The sequence below is a fragment of the Podarcis filfolensis genome (assembly GCF_964270895.1).
Source record: "Podarcis filfolensis genome assembly, chromosome: 6".
Lineage (NCBI taxonomy): Eukaryota > Metazoa > Chordata > Lepidosauria > Squamata > Lacertidae > Podarcis > Podarcis filfolensis.
In genome coordinates, this window is record NC_139609.1 from 6,479,226 (window position 1) to 6,498,828 (window position 19,603).

Here is a 19,603-nt window from a genome sequence, read left to right on the forward strand (position 1 = left end):
TCCGGGCACAGTGCTGCTTTGGCACAGGCAGCATGGCGGAGGCGGGCAAGGGTGGCGTGCTGATGCTGGGAGGCGCTGAGTCCAGCCTCTGCCTCTTCCCTGGCGCCCTCCAGAACTTGGCACCCTGGCGCCCAGCGCCACTATCCTCTATGGGTAAGACGCCCCTGCTTGCCGGTTGGAGTACAAATCGGCTGGTGGTAAACATTTCAATGCACCGAATGTGTTGCTGTTACTTGCTAGAGCAGTTTGTGCAGCCTCAACTTTCTTGCAACTTTGTGGGAAGAGACTCCACAATTCACAGATGGCATCCTTGAATTCCAAGGGCATAAACATCTACTGCGCAGGACTGGGACTCTGCCGATTATGTTCACATTGTCATGCTGGCATGCTGTGGCTGCACTCCCTTCCGAGACTGTTATCTGTCTTGGGCACTGATTCATAGCACAGCTTTTAACACTGCCTTATAGACCATTAGGGCCCCACTCACATGCAGGGGGACAATATCTCACCCAGGATGTGTTTACTTCCTCCCTTTCCCCTATGCAGCAGGTGTGCTGTGCTCAGTATTATTGGCGCACGCGAGACCCCGTCATTCTAAATTAATTCTGTATTCATCATCCCAGCTACAATTTATTTATTTAGCCGTAATTAATTTAGACTTAATGTGGATGAAATATGTACTGTCCTCGCGGGGGCAACTGCACGGCCCACATAGGCTTTAGTTAAAAGGACCATTAAGACCAACCCTTCCTGCGATCCATTAGGCCAGTCTCTCTCCAGTGAAGAAGATTAAGCCCTGCTGTGTGAAATGTCATGCATAATTGGGTCGATTGCTGCTTTAAACTCTGCCCCTTCGTCCACATCCCTTTCTCTTCATTTTGAGTACTTCTCTTCTTCAGAGGATCTCTTGGCCTCCCTTGCTCAGAACAGTGACTCACTCCATCCTGGTTTTCTGCCACAGGCAGAGCTGTGTACATCCCACCCTTGAAATAAAAACTGGTGCCCAGGTAATCCATACTCTGTACGACCAAGAAAAGCTGCATGCATTGTGCCAATCTGCGTTGCCTTTTTTACCTAATTTATTCTAGTTTTGCTGGTCCTTGGAAGGGGCAAATACCTATACAGGGCCCTGGAACCCTGCCTTCCACTTCACAAAAGTGGATATAGGAATGGCTCTGGCTTCTGAGATTTCAGCAGGCATTACCCATACACTCTAGGCTAGTTCTCAAGAGCATAGCTGTCAACTTACAGATTTGAAAATAGGGGACCATCAGCCTCGAAAATAAGGGATCAGCAGCCAAAATAAGGGATTTTCAGAGCACAGGTAAGTTCAACTTCTGAGCCCCTCCGAGCCAAAGGCAGAAAGCCCAGCCAGCAGCCAAATGAAGCCTCAAGCGGTGGTTCCCACAGCACAGCAACCCGGCAAAGGGGATGCAGCAAGGAAAACCGCCGTCACCTCTCCGCTGGGAAGCGCTGAGCAAAGGCGAGTCCCCAGGCAATGCTGCCGATTTGATTGGCACAAGGCATGAAGGCTCCACCGCCCCAGTCATTCTTAGACTCCTTATTGGGTGAGCAACACAGCCAAGCAACACAGTTGGAGCCTCCCTCCTCCCTGGCCGGCAGGGAGGGAGGGAGAGGAGCTGCTTCCTTTGAAACCCGGGAAATTTAAGGGACATCATCAATAAGGGACAGCAGTGGGACACGGCACTGGGATAAGGGACTTTCCCGCCAAATAAGGGACGGTTGGCAGCTATGCTCAAGGGTCATATGAGCAAAAAATTGTGTTCAGCTGAAATCTGTGCCTAGTGCTACTTTCTGTGCTTTTTTTCTGCACCAAGTACAGTATATATATTGCTCTGGTTATAGGCGTAGTCTTTTTCTGTTCTCCTCTGCAGGCGTTTTGGTACGAAATGTACAGCGTGCCAGCAGGGGATTCCACCCACGCAGGTGGTCAGGAAAGCCCAGGACTTTGTCTATCACCTGCACTGCTTTGCCTGCATCATCTGCAATCGCCAACTGGCCACAGGTGATGAGTTCTACCTCATGGAAGACGGACGCCTGGTGTGCAAGGAAGACTATGAGACGGCCAAGCAGAACGGTAGGGATTCAGCAAACATGCCAGGCATTCCTCTGTGGCTAGATACAGTTGCTTCTGGACAAACAGACAGGAGAGCTTGTGTGAATTAGGAAAAAAAATGGTTCTTTTTCTTTCAGGTTAACATCAGTGGTGGCCAGGGTGGGGGGCAGGTGCAGGAAGGGCAAAGGATATTTCTAGGTTGGCAAGGTATGAAAGAAAATTATGTTAACGACAGGAGTCTAGCAGAGGGGGGCAAGCTCCATATTTGGGGGGGGGGGCACTTGCCCCTCTTTTCTCCTCTGGCACCACCTAGTGTTAGCAGTAAGTACCGTATTTTTCGCCCTTTAGGACGCACTTTCCCCCCTCCAAAAATGAAGGGGAAATGTGTGTGCATCCTATGGGGCGAGTGCAGGCTTTCGCTAAAGCCTGGAGAGCGAGAGGGGTCGGTGTGCACTGACCCCTCTCCTCTTCAGGAAGCTATCCGCAAGCCTTGGGAGCCCGTGGGAGTTTCCGCCGGTCTCCCAAGGCTTGCGGAAAGCTGCCTGCATCCCAAAGCCCAGGGCGCGCTGAGTAGTGCGCCCCGGGCTTTGGGCAGATACCAGCAAACCTGGGGGGGACCAGTGCAACTTCCCGCTGGGCTCCCTAGGCTTGCGGATAGCAGCCTGTTCTGGGGGCTGGGGTGGGGGGAAGCTCAGGCTTCCCCCGCCCCAGCCCAGCGCCTGGTGGGGAATAATTTTTTTCCCCTTTATTCCCCCCCCCAAAAAAACCTAGGTGCGCCCTATGGGCCGGTGCGCCCTATGGGCCGAAAAATACGGTACACGTGAGCAGGAAAGGTAGCAAACCTGTTTATGGGAAATGACAATTGGAATTTGTTTGCAAGGCAGGAACTGAACCCTCTGGGAACCTGGGATCCAATCCTGGCACATGGATACACATACGGGACATCAGTTCTGGCCAGCCTCATTTGCAAGTGTGCCGTGAATGGAAGTGAAACCAAATGCCGGTACCACTCTAGGGTGTAAATCTGCAGATCCCTGTACCGTGGGGTGGCTTGCCTGAGCTGGGGAATGGAGAGTCGTGCCATGACCGGTGGGCTCTCCTGCTCTTCTCCAATCGTGTCACCCCTCCTGCTGCCTTGGGCCACTTGATGTTGTTGCCCGAACGCTGCAGGCTGGCTCCTTCTGCTGTGCAAGGTCTGGAGCAAAGCGCTGCTGCGTTCCAGCTCAAAACTCCATACTCCAGACACAAAGCCTGGCCTTGTTTCTTGGAGAGATTTCTATGTCTCAGGAAAGGAGGAATGCCTTGGATGAACAGTGTTAAGAGACAGCAAGGGCATGGCCAGGTGGCAGCTAAGCCTGGAAGCCGAACTTTGCAGTTTGTAGCTTTCCCATTTGAATGATGTACCTGCTTCCCTCGGATTTCAAGGGCTGTCCTACTGAAAGCATGTCTTCTTCCTTTTCTCGAGATTTAATGTACCTCACCAAATCTCCTTCTGAAGTTCTGTGCACATAAAACTTCTTTTTCCTTATCGCAGAAAGAGTTGCAATAGATGGGCATATTAATTACCGAGCGAACACACATCCTACTGGAATGGACAGTATTACCTGAAAAAATACAGGTGCAGGGAACTGGGAAAAGGCAGTCAGAACCTGCCCATTTCACTAGGCCTGGCTCTGTCCTGCCACCCTAGGATCTCCACCTCTTTTCCAACACATTGTTTTCTCTCTTGCTGTTAGCCTCCCCAGCCTGAATCTCTTTGCGTAACATCATCCTTGGCACATCCTCAGCTTTGGCAAAATGGCTGTGCCAGGGTACATGGAAGCACGGAGCAGGGGCAAGTCTTGAGCATCTAATTGTTCAGTTCCTCCCGCAAGCTCCCGGAACTGGGCCAAATATTTGGTCCCCCCCCCAAAATGTATCTCCAGAAATAATCTTATATTCCCAGGGGATTGATGAGCAACAGAGGGATGCATGCCATCTATTTTCTGTTTAAGATGCTGTGCATGAAGGAACATCAAGCCAAAAGCAACCCCCCGGGCTCAGCTCTGCTTGAGGCAACAGAGTTGTATCTTACACAGCAGCTTAATCTGGCCCTTAACCCAAAGAGTCTCCCATTTTTCATCCCGAGGTCTAAAATGCCAATATTTACTGTAGGTGAAAAACCCAGAATTGGGGGTGGGTTGAGGCAAGCGAGACAGAAAGAGGCTATAGATCACCAAACACTAATGAATCCACGGAGACTGCCAAACAGTGCCTGACTGAAATTAAAACTGAACTGGTCTTTAATGGATTTCATGTTGACAAGCCCTGACTTCTCATTAATTAAGGACTCTATTTTGACCTAATCAATTTAGCTAGGGTGATGCAATGCCTATTTGTGCTAAGGGGATTGGTCTGGGGGGGCAGGGCTAAGAGATCATAGATTGAATATTGCTCAATTTCTATTATTGACTCAGCGTTATCGATGGCTACAGTGTCATAAAGTTCTGCAGCCCAAGGGGCTGCAAAGTAAGAGAGGAGGAATTCCAAGGCGTGGACCAAACAGGATGGCTAAACTGTCTATATATGAAGGAAGGGGAGTCTTGTGTTTCTATAGCAATACGTTTTGTTATCAGAGTACGTAGGGTACTTCTGTGGAACATTTTTGAATTTGTGGCTTTGGCAGTTATGCTTCTTCCAGAATTTGCACTCTGTCCTTCAATAAAAGAAAAAAAGCTACTGTTAGAATGGCTGCTTTATTGCGAGAGTTCAGAAATAAAAACAGGCTCTTTTTACCCATTTCAGCCTGGCAACTTCAACCAGAGAGTATCCTCACACTAGCATTTTTATTGCTGATCTGATGATAGAGGCTGTTGCTGCTCTCCTTGAAATTCATAGGCAATTATCTGAGACTAAACCAGATTGGGGAGTCTGTTTATACATTTGTTTTAACTGCAGAAAATTGCACGTGCTACTGCTTGCAGATCCAACTGACAGTGAGATCCATGATTTCCAGTTGAAGTGTTAATTATAGAATCAAAAGCACGAGACAGTTAGATGATAACAAACAAGGTCTGGGTTCTCTTATTTGTGAGCTTCTGCAAGCTGTGCAATCAAATGGCTCTAAATTGCCACTCAATAGCATCAACCTACTGTTAAAAGGACAGTGCAGGCTGGTTTTACCTTGTTCTCATTTCTGAGGCAGCTTCCACTTTCAAAACTCACGGCACACATACACCTATATTCTGCCTAAGCTTCCATTTCATGCTCTGTGCGCCAAAATAAAAGGAAACTGTTCTGTTACAGACGATTCAGAAGCTGGAGCTAAGAGGCCTCGAACCACCATCACAGCCAAACAGTTAGAAACATTAAAAAATGCCTATAAAAACTCGCCCAAACCAGCGAGGCATGTGCGGGAGCAGCTGTCTTCGGAAACTGGATTGGACATGCGGGTTGTACAGGTGAGCCAAATGGCACAATGCAGATGCTGTCCTCAACTAAGTAATTGATTGATCTACAGCATTCATTACTTGCCATTAATTACTTGCCAGGTGGCATTAGCTGAGCTCATGCAGGAGAGGTTTGTGTGTGCAAGAAGGAGGCAGTGGAAGTCCCTTTACCTGTGGGTTAAAATTCCACGATCCTGCACTTCATGGGGTTGATAAAGCATTTCTGGAGGCTGCTATGGACCTCAGATGCAGAAACAGAATGAAAGAAATGTATAGAGTTTTGGGGCTTTTATAAAGATCTGTTGTGGAAGAAGGAATATCAGCTGTGGCAGCTTGTCAAGCAAGGTGGGGAAATTTGCAAATCCCCTCACCTTCACGATCCGGTACCTTTTACTAACCCTCTCCTCTTTTTCATCTGGTCATGTTCAGAGAAGGCGCAGAAAGCAACACCAGTTCAAACATATGCAGAGGTATATTAATTGCAAGGCCGGTGAATCTTCCGATGGTTTGACACAACAATAAACCCTCTTAGATCTTTAGGGATGTCAAAAGCAGCTCCAAGGCTTTCCTCCTAGCATGTGCTCCCATGTTAACTCTCACTCATCCTCCAAGGGAAAGATTTTCATACTAACCATATCAACTGAGCGTGTGTAAGGCTTGTATTGTCATGGAGCTCCTCTTCAGGTAAACTAGGAGCTGCCTCTGTTTGTGCCACACGGCACTGTGGATCGTCTGGTTTGGCAAGAACGTTATTTATCTATGAAGTTTCTTTTATGCCCTTCAAGGATTATAGGGTGGTTTACAACACAAAAGCACAAAAGTACAGAGTAATACACAGAAACAATAACCCCAGATATGAATCTGCCTTGGGAATTTTTTGGGGGGGAGTTGCTGCATGTCATTAATAATGGCAATAATTTACATTGGGGAACTATTTTATCTTTTTACTCTTTTTTTGCAAACCACCTGGAGGTTTTATTACAGAAGAAAAACAACTGTATATAAACTTGTGAAATAAATATTATCCCAATGCAGATATTATTTTTGGAATGCAGAAATTGAAGCTGAGAAAGTCACATAATCGAGGCTGTAACAGAGGGAAGAAAACAGATGCATGGCCACTTCCAGGTCTGCTGCAAGAAGCTAGGCTTCTCTCCCTCCATCAGCCATTGCACCTGACTGCAGCATAACAGAGAGATCAGCCAACTCTTCTGAACTTTTCCACCTACTGGTCACCACACCAGACGACCATGGAACTAAGAACTTGTCTGAGTTTGCTTGCTTCTTCCTCCCTCTTACAGCATTTTCATTTTGTTCGTCCTGTCCATCTTTCTGTAGTTAGTATGCAACTCTGGGAGCTTTTTCTTTGGCTTTAGGGTAGAAGTGCTACAAATAACAAAATAAATCGATGTATCTAAGGCAGAATTAGGGCTTGAATTCAGATGCAGGAGATCAAATTGCTGCTCTCTGTCCACTGAACCACACTAGAGTTCTCTGCTTGGATGGACTCTCAAGCCACCACCAATGCTTGTCTTTTCCCTCCTTTATCTCCTACGGCTCCAGGTCTGGTTTCAAAACAGAAGAGCCAAAGAGAAACGTCTGAAGAAAGATGCTGGGCGTCACCGCTGGGGCCAGTTCTACAAGAGCGTTAAGAGGAATCGAGGAGGCAGCAAACATGAAAAGGAGAGCTCTGCAGAGGACTGTGGGGTTAGTGATAGTGAGCTGAGCTTCAGAGGTAGGCATGGGGGAGAGCAGAGACTGGGGGAAGGCTTAGGGCTATCGTCCACAGGACAACGCAAACTTGCTCTACAAGGCAGACTGAGCCACAGGCTCATATGCTTGTGCCTGAAGTTGCCCTTGCTCAGGGATGGAGAACTTTTTTCAGACTGAGGGCAACCTTCTGCATGCTGGTGATGGGCAGGGCAAGAGAAAAAAGCAAGCCATAGGGCAGCGGTTCTCAACCTGTGGGTCCCCAGATGTTGTTGGACTACAACTCCCATCATCCCCGAGCTCTGGCCTTGCTAGCTAGGGGTGATGGGAGTTGTAGTTCAACAACATCTGGGGACCCACAGGTTGAGAAAGGCTGTCATAGGGTTTCTCTACGTATGAACACTCCCATCCATTTACGTAGGAGGCATTATCGAGTTCAAGGACAGAATATACTCAGACAAAATTGCCTGGAGGGAAGCACAGAGCAGAGCTAACGCAAGTCCTGGAGGACTGCAGTCAGACACCAGTCCTGAGGTTCCCCACACTTGTTTTAGTCTATGTTAGCTACAAAAGCAGTGGCATGAAGGAGGCTTGGGATTTCCCCTCTTCGATGTAGAATCTCCCATACAGAAGCATTGTACACTGGCCACCCAAAGGAATGGGTTGCGTGGGAGATATGCCTATCTAGGCATATGCCCCAGTCCAAATGCAACATTCTACATGCAGCGGAGAGGGCAGCAAATCCAACCTTTGCTTTCATGCCCTCACTGTGTGCAAGCTGCCCAATTCAAACGACAAATTGAACCTCTGAATTGTTTGTTATAATGAAGTTCTCCGATGGAAGTTGAATTGGCTGTTTGTTTTTGTGACAATTCCCACCCCGCCCAACCAAAACAACCAGTTTGCTATATGCATAGTCTTTGATTGGAGAATGGCTGGGTAAATCGTCCCATAGGCGACCACATTTCCAATTTTGGTGAGTAAACTTGGAGCCTCTGGTATCACCACTGGATTTTTAGTATCAAACAGATATAAAGTCCAGTACCCAGAGAGAATTATTAGTGGGAGTTGCAAGGCAGAGAAGGCCCTACATGTGGCAGTGGGACCTGCAAAATGGCGCCGTGTGGAGTGCTCCTGTTCAGGAATGAATGGGTGTCATGTGACCCTCCCACTGCAAACATTTCTGTACTGATAATCCCATGAGATAACACTTCTCATTGGCTTTTCACAGGGATTCTTCTCGCATTAAAAGCACCTGTGCTCTTAACAGGATTCAAAATCATTAGCCAAAACAGGTTGGAAGCAAAACATGCTTCCCTCTCTTAAGAATGCACAAACATTTGCTCAGAAGGCAACTGTTTGGAAAGCTAATTTACAGCCTCCTCATAAGCTAAATTCCATAGGCATTTCGATTGTACAGATTGTAAATTTATTATACATTTGAGTTTTCTTGTATGCTGCTTAAGTGTCCTCCCCCTAAAATTAAGCTGTTTAGAAATGGACTTAAATAAATAAAATAAGTTATTGAGTTGCTCCAGTCCACAGTTTAAAATCCTGCCAAGCAGCAGTTGGGTGGTATAGTGGAGGACTGAATCAGTGCTTCACTGCAAAACTGCAGTCTTGAAATGGCTCTGCCCATTCAACCCCAAACTATTGGATCAGTGAGGAAACTGCCTGCACAGTCCATTTAGAAACCTACTTTTGCACTTGTAGGGCCCTGAGCTAGACCGAGGGTATGTTGAGAATTGCAGCCTGAATTACCTGCTTCAAACGTCTCATCCCCATTATTTAAGGTATTTAAGGCTAAAGATGATTTTTTAAAAATATAAAAAATAACCATCAACAACAAGAAGTGCAACCAATAATAAAAAGAGGAAAAAAGAAGAGCCAGACCAACGCACCAACACGTATTTTTACCCTCTTATTATAAAAGCGTTTCCATACTGCCATTATCATAAAATCCAAGGGTGGTATACAACAATAATTCATAAAAGCACCATTCAAACAATACAGTTAGTAATTAAAGAGGCGGGCTAATCCTAATGATAAATAAATAGCAGCTGCAAAGGACTGTTGGCATAAAAAGAGCTTGAAAAGATGCTTGAAAGCCAACAAGGAGGCTTGCTGTTTCATCTCTACTGGAAAAGTGTTCCACAGCATGAGACTGACTAAATGCCTCAGGTCTCCTAAACATAACAAGCAGCGCTTTTCCAGATGATCTCAGTGATTGAGCCAGGATATAAGGAGTCCTGAAGATATCAGGGACACAAGTTGCTCTGGGCTTTGTGCATTGCCATGAGAATCTGGAACCTTGCCCGAAAGCATTTGAAGACTGGAATCTTATACTGTTACCTGGGAGTAAACCCCACTGAATTGAATGGGACTTATTTCTTGGTACACACAAATTGAACTTTGCCGTATAAAATCTGGCAGAGTAAAGAGATATTCACAGATGTGCAACTCCATATAAACTTGATTGCCTTTACTAAAGCTAGATCCAATTTAATTAAACCTTCTCCCTGTTTTAAGGTTTGGAATTTTTCCTTCCTTTTAAATGTGTAGAAAGGTGTCTCTGTGTGTGCATGGAATGGCCTTCAGCTGGCACAATGGGACTTCCTCTTCCTCCCCGCAAATCTCCTCCAGAGGGTTGGGGACCCTTTGGAACAGATCTGGAAGTGTGCATTTCCCATAAGTCTGCTTGTGAAACGTTAGATACCACTGAAAGTTTTGTGTGGTGTTCTGTGTGCATTTTTAATGCGGTGCTGTGCATCCTCATTAAAACAGTGATGCCACAAGATGGGTCTGTTCAGTTGTGGCTGATGAAAAGGTAGAAACTTAAAAACAAGCACCAGCTGAAAAACTAAGCCCCTGTAAGTCCCACTGATGACAATGTCGGGGTGTGTGTGTGTTTAGCCTAGGCTTAACTCTGCCACTGAAATAAACTGGACTTAAGCACTTTACGTTTGGCTGACCAATGCCCTTAAATACACAAAGATATGAGCTGAATCAGCAAGTGACCAGAAATAAGTTGATGAGAGATGGACCAAGTAGTCAAATAAGGAGATGTGAGAAAGAAATGGTGGTTTAAAAATAAGTCAAAATAGTAAATGTATTTTGTTAAAAAACGACGACGACAACCATTTTCCACACAGGTACAATAGGGCTTTTTTGTTACAGTTTGGCTTTTGATGCCAGTATAGACCTTTCAATGACACTGATGAATTTTGCCATGTAAATATGTCTGAGAATTTCAGAACTACTGTTTGTCAGAGCATTTAAAACATGTCAGTCTTTCATCATCTGCACTGCTTTGGTTAGTCTTTTCCAGAAGTGGGCACTGGAGCATGTATTAGGCTTCTCAGTCTTTCGATTGGCAGAACTTCATAACTGCCACAAGAAGAAGAAAGGGAAATCAGTTAATGTAGGTCTACAGCCAGTTGGAATGGGGTTGATCCTGTTTCAGAGATGGAAAAGATACTTAAGCCATGATGCGGCAGAAGTGTGCTTGAAATAAGCCCTAAAAATAAGGTCACAAAAGTTACTAGCCTGTGGCAACATTTACTAGTCTGCTAGGTGCTGAAGAGGAGACAGTTCTGCCCTGCCGGTGGGTTTCTATGCTGTCCCAGGGAAGGTCCCTCACCTGCCAGGCTAGTAACTTTTTTACAATTCTCTGTCGCCTACAGCTACCAGACAGGTGGTTAGATACAAGGCTAGCTTAAATCCATGGGCATCAATGGACTTAAGAACGGTTGGCTGTCTTGGATGGGACTGCAACTGGATAGACTACCAGCGTTCTTCTTTCTTCCTTTCATGGCAAATGTATGCAGTGACCCTTATTATTGCTGCCGCACTTAAAATGCTGTTTTCCTTGCTTTGTTTACAGAAGACCAAATCCTCTCGGAGCTTGGCCACAACAACAGAATTTATAACAGTGCTGGTGAGGTGGCTAGTGGACAGCTAATGAACGGTACTTTCTCAATGGATGGGACTGGACAATCGTATCAGGACTTGAGGGATGGAAGCCCCTACGGAATCCCACAGTCTCCCGCTTCCATATCATCCCTTCCATCACACACTCCGTTGCTAAATGGCCTGGATTACACAATGGACAATAATTTAGGAATAATGGCACATGGAGGGCAGGGGGTGAGTCAGACACTCAGAGCTATGGCTGGAGGCCCAACCTCTGATATTTCTACTGGAAGCAGCGTTGGTTATCCAGACTTTCCAACAAGTCCTGCCTCTTGGCTTGATGAAATGGATCATCCTCCTTTTTAAAATTCCGCGCTCCCTTCAATTTTGCCATATCCCCACTTGCTCTCTGGGGCCTGAAAGCATACTAAAAAAACAAACAAACACCCACTGAGGGACGGCAATCAGACTTCAAGGATCGCAGGCGTGCCATTCCGAGAACATTTCCATTATTTTAGAATGGGAATCCACTATTTGTTTCCTGTAGAGCTGAAAGAAAACATGGTATTAAGATATATATTTGCTTTCTGTCTGAAAGAGTGGGACATAGGAGGCACTGCTCCTGAACAGAGCACATTGGTGTGTATAGTATTTGTATGACTTTAGGGGTGCCAGCTGTAGTAAATAAGAGTTTATTGACTCGTTCCATAGAGCTCTGCTGTTGAGTGCAACACTAGCACATGTTGAAATGGCTAAACAGTTTGGCCTTTGGCAGCTCCACATCAGCTCTCATGTGGCATGGCCACTGTCCTTATTTGCTCATCTGTAGTCAACCAATGGAAATGCAATATTGCTAAATCCAGACTTGACTGCTGAAGGGATGGAAAGTTATTGGGAGATTGCAATTCCCCCCTTCCCCGCCCCTTCTGTATTTTCTTCCTCCCCCAGTCCTGCAGCTTCACATTTACTTGGCTGTTTCGGTATATCTTTGCCTTATGCAGGATAAATGGTGGGGCAGCCACAGGTGGTTTTACTTCCTACCTACATTGCAGCCTTTAAGCATTTGCAGTTTGCAGCATCACAGGGGCTGTTGCTGCCCTTTCCTCTCTTTTCCCAGCCTCTGTACCAACTGGCAAGGCAGAGTACCCAAAACAAGGCAGATACAATTTAATCTCCTACATTTCCAACCCTTCCCAGTCACCAAGCCAGGCCTGTCCTGTTTTCGGCTAGGGGAGAGGAGGTACCATTGTGATCAATTGGACAACGTGCTGCAGAGGAGCTGAGAGGAAAACTGATTTTGCATAGGCTAGAAAATCCTACACCACAGGTGGGTCACGGGGCGATTACAGCAGTTATTTTCTTGATTTGCTGGCATCACTGGTTATAACCACTGCAAGAGCAGTACCTTTTACCTTGGGACACTTTCCCTCTCATGAAAAGAACAACAACAAAATATCTCTCCACAATGCACAATTTTACTGGACTTGTAGTCCCCATCAACTATGTGAGCATGCAAGGGTCCAGCACGGGCAAAAAGTCCGCATTAGGCCTTTAACACCGTCTCCACTACTCCAAGGCTGCAATCTGCATACAAGTCAAGCACAAGGCATATTTCGTCTGATCAGAAATGAAAAAAGGAGTCTTAGTTTATAGGAAATTGGATTACAAAGAATTTGACAATGCCTATAATCTAGTGCAAAGTCCTATGCTGTCTCATTATTTCAGTACATGTTATAATATGGCACCATGCTAAATGACACATTTTTGTTGCCATTGCTATGCTGCTACCGGTTTGCGAGGACACAAACCTTTAGAAGATTTAAAGCTGTTCAAAATTCACCCGCCAAAGAAAGCTTCATAGCAGGGGTAGGAAACCTGTGGCCCTCTACCTATGGTGTTTATCAGCCCCAGCCAGAAGAGCCAGTGGCTAGGAATGGGAGCTCTCCAACAACCATCTCTGGAGTGCATGGGATCCCCACCCCTGCTTTCTAGGGTGGGAAGACTATGAAAAGACCGAGAAAGAAAAATAACATGACAATCATATGGTGGAAGACATTAGCCAGAAACCAGATGTGTCAAGAGGGTTTCATAGACTATCTGAGATCAGAGTTGTTTAACTTTTCACTGAAGCAGTTCTGTGAACAATTTGAACTTTCTTAGAGACTCATACACATTCCAAGCCTAACTCACATACCTCAGTACTGCATTGCCCTTAGAACTACTATAGTCTTATAGCCCTTCTCAGTTATTTGAGAATCACAGAAAGCTTCTCTTAACGGTGTCTTCTATAAATTGGTTACTGTTTGCAGACATAGCTCAGGGAAGAACTATGTCTTTCCTTGCATTCTCAGACAATAACTTGCTATATTCACTGAGTAAAAGGAGCAAGGTCACATGAGTGTAACGAGAAGCTGAAAACTGGCCCATGCATAGGTGTTCAATATGCGATTACTTTTTTTCTGAATGAGCAGTCAGGTAGATCAGTTTTAACACCTCAAGCACAACGATTGCCAATGAGGTTACACACACAAGTGTACCAGTCTTACACGTGCAAACTCTCAATATTCTGTCCCTGAACCAACAGGGCGGTAGCCAACTATGTCATACCCTGAGTAGACCCACTGAAATATTAGCAATGACTACAACCCATAGAATTGTAGAGTTGGAAGAGACCACAAGTGTCATCTAGTCCAACCCCCTGTAATGCAGGATTCTTTTTGGCCAACGTGGGACTCAAACCCACAACTCTGGAGATTATGAGTCTCACGCTCTACCGACTGAGCTATCACACAGTCAAAGCCTAAAAAGAAGCTTTCACTTGCTCTTGTGGGGTTTGGGGGCCTATTTTGAAATCACAGAAGAATGGGACAAGACACAGTAAAATGCTAAAGGAACATAGCAGCTTCTCGACCCAAATACATGCTGCCTTTCACTGTGTGAAAGTATGTATGGTTCTCCCTTGGAGAGATTATAGCTGTTAAGGGGAAAAGTGCATATGTAAAGTTTTTAATTCCATGGCAAAAGCTTTCAACATGTTATTGCGAAAAATATAAACAGAACTGAATTAGGCAAGGGGTTTCTGCTGACTTCCATAGCTGCCATTCCATAATCAAAACAATCTAATGAAAAAAGACCCTGTAATGTATCTTTTGAAAGTCTCCAGATTAACACTCACTGCTCCTTTTTTTTTAAAAAAAAGCATTTAATTGGAATTCTGCCTCCATTGTGAAAAATGTTGCCCCTACAAGATTTTGTGGGGGAAAGCGAAGACTGCTTTCTGTTTTATGGAGCTGGTAATAACTTGGACTGGTGTGTCTTGCTTTTTTAAAAAAACTTGTTCAGTTTTGCCAAGCATCGTACACCATGTGAAAGATGACTACTGATCCCATGTAGAATGAGCTCCACATCTCTCCTGACCAGACCACTGTCTCATTTTCAATCAAAATTTAGAAACATTTCCCTTGAGTCGGTATTTGATTTACCCCCAATACATTTATTAGTGGTACAGACAGACAATAAGACCACGCGACCCGATGAGGATCAGACTGAAGGTACAAATGACCAAGCCTAAGTCCACTGTGCCACAGCTAAACAATCTCAGTCATGTTTCTGACAATATATGCACATTTTCAATATCTTCCTTTAAGACACTGTAACTCTGTAAACTATTTCTATGTCATTTGTTACCACGACCCTTTATAATATCAAGACTAATTCAGCTTCATTACTGAATAGCTTTTCTATTTCAGTTCAAGTGAGAAAGCAATTATTCCAGTATCAGCCCCACACTCTGCTGAAATCAAGCTGTTTTATCCATATTGGAGCCACAGACTGCAGAACTTAAAATAGGTACAAAAAGGGTTTTTTGCAGGGGGTTTTCATTTTAACTTTCACACCCCCCCCCCGCAAACATTCATCCTATTCAAGCCTATCAATATGCAGGTATATGCTTGCACATGTTCATGTATGTGGAGCCAATTACTCTGAACACAAGAGAAATCTCTAGAAGGCATGGGATTCATGCATCAGGCTTTGTTAGAACCATGACAAAAGGAAGTGTGGCAATGTTTAGATCACGTATGTGTGAATGTTGTAGGCGTTGGGGCATTTTCTCTCTCTTTTTTTATAAATAATGAGTAACACATGGCATGCTGATGCCAAAACGTAAGCACCTTCAAGCCCTTGTGGTTTCAGTGGGAGAGATACACATGTGCTCAAGTGCCATAGTTCCCTTTAAGTGAAAAGCAAGCCTCTGACTGAAATCAATAATGCCATTTCCCCCATCATTCTCATTGCCTATATGGCATTATTTCATGCTTTACGCCAGGCTTCCTCAACCTCGGCTCTCCAGATGTTTTGAGACTACAGTTCCCATCATCCCTGGCCACTGGTCCTGCTAGCTAGGGATCATGGGAGTTGTAGGCCAAAAACATCTGGAGGGCCGAGGTTGAGGAAGTCTGCTTTACACTGTCAAGGACTGCACCTGCCCTTGTACCATTTCACCCTCTTCAGTCTTCACAATTCCTTTAGCCCAAAACCAAAAAATAAATCCGCAGTGATGGGTTGCCTTTACCCATTTGGGAACAAAAACAAACAACGAAACATACATTGAGGCAAAAATAAGCTTGGGAAGAACAGCAGAAAAACCTGTATGTTGTACGAGACAAGAATTTAACTAGGAGTATCTTGTGGAGGATACCTTTAAATACATTATGAACTATTCACAAGTGAAAATTACAAGTGTGAGGACAGTGCTAGAAATAATTTGACAAATGTTTTGTTCAAGATGCAGTGATACAGAAACAGTAGCAAACTGAGAGACCACAAAGAAAACCCGGAACAAACTTTGCATCCTACTGCTGCCCAGCCAAGATCCCTATAAAATTCTTAGCTTCCATATGGCACAGGTATACTATATTTTGGTTTACAATGTGTTACCAAACCTTTAATGAGGAATTTGATGCAGCAAAGAATAGGCAGGCTATTAAGTTTGTGAGAATGATGAACATTAATACTGATTTGCTTCTGTGTACTTCATTTTCAATTCCTGGTTACCAACTCCAGCAAAGTCAGTAAGGATTTGTGTGTATCAAGGCTGAATTAACAAAAATCTGCATGTATGCAGATGGTGCTCTGCCCTTTGGCTGGATTCTTTATCTCTGTTACATCTTTCCTTCAAAGTTCAATAGAAATTATATATATGCCCCCACTCAATCAAACCTCAAGTGTAATAGTCAGAGGGGTAGAATGGACTTATAAACTCTACTGGATGCAAAAGGGCATCTGTGTACATTGATGCCACACCCAGAACACCACTGCTAAGGTATCAACATAGCTACTTTTCTGCAACAATCGCATGTGTATGACAATTTATCAATCTGACAACATCAAATGGGAGAAATGTTTGCTCTTGAAACTTTTATTTAGACGATCAGTTTGCATCCCAGTTTTATTAACTTGATTAAGCATAAGTTATAAACGCTTTGCCATGAGGTGTCTAATAAAGTTTGACATTTTCTGGATGATTTAAGAACATCTGCCTGAAATTGTTCAGATGCAGAGAGAATCATGCAAACTGATTACTGCATGTTCTTTGCCATCCATGTCTCCTTAATTCCTGAAGAGCTTAGCATAACATTTTACCTGCCTTTGCAATATTCCAGCCTTGTATAAGGTCTCAGTGTTTTTGACCAGAACTCCTCTTCTACGACTTTAGCTTTCACCTGCACTCTAACGCAGCTAAGGCTGGTATATTTGTGGGAAGGAAATCCATCTTCCTGTTAAGAGCACTGCATTTTAGGACTCGGAAACAGTGCTCAGAGGACTAATTCACAGTTTAGTGTGAACATGTTGTATGTTGTGACCTGTTGCTGCAGGGCTTTGGCCATGGCTGAAGCTAAAAAAGAAAAAGCACACCACTGGCATGTTGTCTCTTTCACTTGGGTTTGGTTGTTGTCTTTAAAAACAGAAACAAAAAAAAACGAACAGGATTTGCTCCTAACCGCAACAAGGAAGCAAATAAGGCAAAAGCAGAGGTCAGGATTAGCATATTCACATTGCTTGGTAAACACAATGCTTTCCTAAAGCACACAGGTGACTTCTAGCTAGTGCTGTGGAATAAGAAGGCATCTTTTGTACCTGAAGAGCAGAACACACAGACTGTGTGCATGGTGGTGTCACAAGCTCATCAGGCATTCCATCCAATAGCTTCTCTGTGTAGACATGCAAGCACAGAACTCCTTAGAGGAGGGGAAAGACCAAGAACAAACTCAGCATCTTGGACTCGGTAAAAATGAAGCTGTCCACTTTTTGTTTTTGAATACAGTTTCAAGCAAGAAAAATGACAAGAGCAAGGCTGATGCATTCCTCACACCTCCCTCCCAGTTTGCTCTATCCCACCACGGACAGCTCCCTGCAGTTATACATTTTGTACAGTTCTGAAGCAAAGTCTAAAGAAACCTATTTATGTGTCTCTGGAAAAAACACAAAACAAAACCTGGCAAGTTTCTTCGTATATGCCTCATGTGTGCTGGCATGAGTTGTATGTAAAAAAAAAAAGAAAGTTCTATGTAAAATAAATATGAAAAGTTCTTTAGGATTCAAGTGCCTTTTTCTGTGTTGTATCAATAGTTTAAATTAGAGCAACAAAAACTTTGCTTACAGCACCAACATACTTTCTCCAAGGATCTTTTAAATATATCACATTCACCACACAGCTGAAAAGGTTTAAGACAGAGACCAGCACTTAGCACCCCTTGGCTTAAATTGACCCAATAGCAGCCAACCTTTGTCTTAGTAGAAATTTAGGACACAGTGAAGCTCTTAATTCTTTTCTACAGGATGATATAGATAAATAACCAGCTTACCAACTGGTTACAAGAACTTGCGAATTGTTTGTATTCACCATCCCATCATGCCCATATACTACTCAGACAGCTACGCAATGAGGGATGGATCTGCAGCCTTACATGGATGAAGGAAAAGAGTGTTAAGTTAAGCAGCCCAAATTATTTGAATTATGACTACAACTTCCATCCTCCAAAGGACACAGAAGTAAGAGCTGTTAGACAGCGGAATGGTTTCCCTCAGGAGGTTGTGGACTCTCTCTCTCCTTGGAGGTTTTTAAGCAGAGGCTGGATGGCCATCTGTCATGGATGCTTTAGCTGAGATTCCTGCATTGCACTAGATGACCCTTCCAACTTTACAATTCTATGATTCTTTGAACATTTAGAGGGCCACAGATTCATCATCCCTGTTCTACAGATTATTTATTCCCCCAAACCCCCACTTTCACATCCTCTACAAGGACATATATTTGGTTCCAATCTCAGAAAACACAATCTGGAGCTAGCTAGCTTAATGGGGCCAGCTGACTTTCAACAGACTAATCAACTGACTAATTAGCTTCTGTGTTTAATTTCAATCAAGACTTCCTCGTGTTGAAACACAGATAAGTGATAAAATCTATTACATTATGAGGGTTGGCAAAGATCAGATACTTATTTTCAGATACCCAAGGTACATAGGTTCAGGTTTATCACCAGAGATACAGTTATCACCATGCAGCAACTGGCTGAATCATATCAGTCCATACAACCATTTTGAAAAAAGAGAAGCAGAGACGGGCAGTTTTGTTTTGTTGGTGGTGGTGATGATCCTCACATAGTGATGCACATTTTACCACAGCTGTCACTATTACTAAATTTTATTTGGGCTCTAATGTGGAATTTCTTCCCACATTTTTTGTTCATCACTTGTGCTCTTGGCAGTATGTGATCTGGCCATGGAATCTTTAGAGAATCAGTGTACAGGTTTTCTGCCACCCTGAACTCATACAGGGTGGGAACCTTTCTCTCTCTCTCTCTCTCTCTCTCTCTCTCTCTCTCTCTCTCTCTCTCTCTCACACACACACACACACACACACACACACACGACAAAGACACAGAAGCAGAAACGGAATTAAGAATCAAGTCATCAAACCTTCCCCAGTGACTCTCAAAGTGTTTGCTTCCATTCTGGTCAGAGAGCTACTTGCTAGACATCCAGTTCTGTGAGTCAAGAAAACGGACCAATTTTCTTTTCAGGGAATTCTAAACTGTATCAGCCTTTGAAGCTCAGACTTCAGAGATACTGGGCCAAGGAACACTCTGAAGCTGTGTATCTGGGCTCTTCATATACACCATGTTGGCTTTATGTATTTTAATCATTTTAACATTTAATGCTTCTCAATTAAAGTGATTTCCTGGAGTAGATGCCAGGCTTAGTTTGAATATGCATTAACCATTTTCAGTATCGGTAGTTAAAGGCACCAGAGGATTTAAACAGCAATCCAGGGGGCTGTTTGGGAAAAGGTTTGGCTGAATAAAGCAGATTATAAACAATAATATATGCCTTCTCGGTTTTTTTATTCTATTTTGGAAGGGCTCCAACTTCACAAACAGTCCTAAAGTGCTATAAACATATTCAGGCCTAAGCT

General features: G+C 44.1%; 1 protein-coding gene and 1 long non-coding RNA gene across 2 annotated transcripts in view; one reads left to right on the forward strand and one right to left on the reverse strand.

Annotated features, from left to right (window-relative positions):
* The window catches only part of LHX4 (LIM homeobox 4), a gene marked incomplete at its 5' end in the record, with an annotated part of 75,555 nt that extends 62,811 nt beyond the window's left edge, over positions 1-12,744 (forward strand). The window contains 4 exons of the mRNA XM_083621641.1: positions 1,896-2,098; positions 5,363-5,517; positions 7,069-7,240; positions 11,099-12,744. Coding sequence (XP_083477767.1) covers positions 1,896-2,098; positions 5,363-5,517; positions 7,069-7,240; positions 11,099-11,493 — 925 coding nt within the window. The 3' untranslated portion in view covers positions 11,494-12,744. The remainder of the gene's footprint in view (positions 1-1,895; positions 2,099-5,362; positions 5,518-7,068; positions 7,241-11,098) is intronic.
* Positions 4,337-7,032, reverse strand: LOC310765998. Its single transcript, XR_014549913.1, has 3 exons — positions 5,893-7,032; positions 5,677-5,828; positions 4,337-4,772 (listed from the first exon to the last, which is right to left on the reverse strand). It is a non-coding gene; the product is annotated as an uncharacterized lncRNA (long non-coding RNA).
* Positions 12,745-19,603: the final 6,859 nt, after the last annotated feature.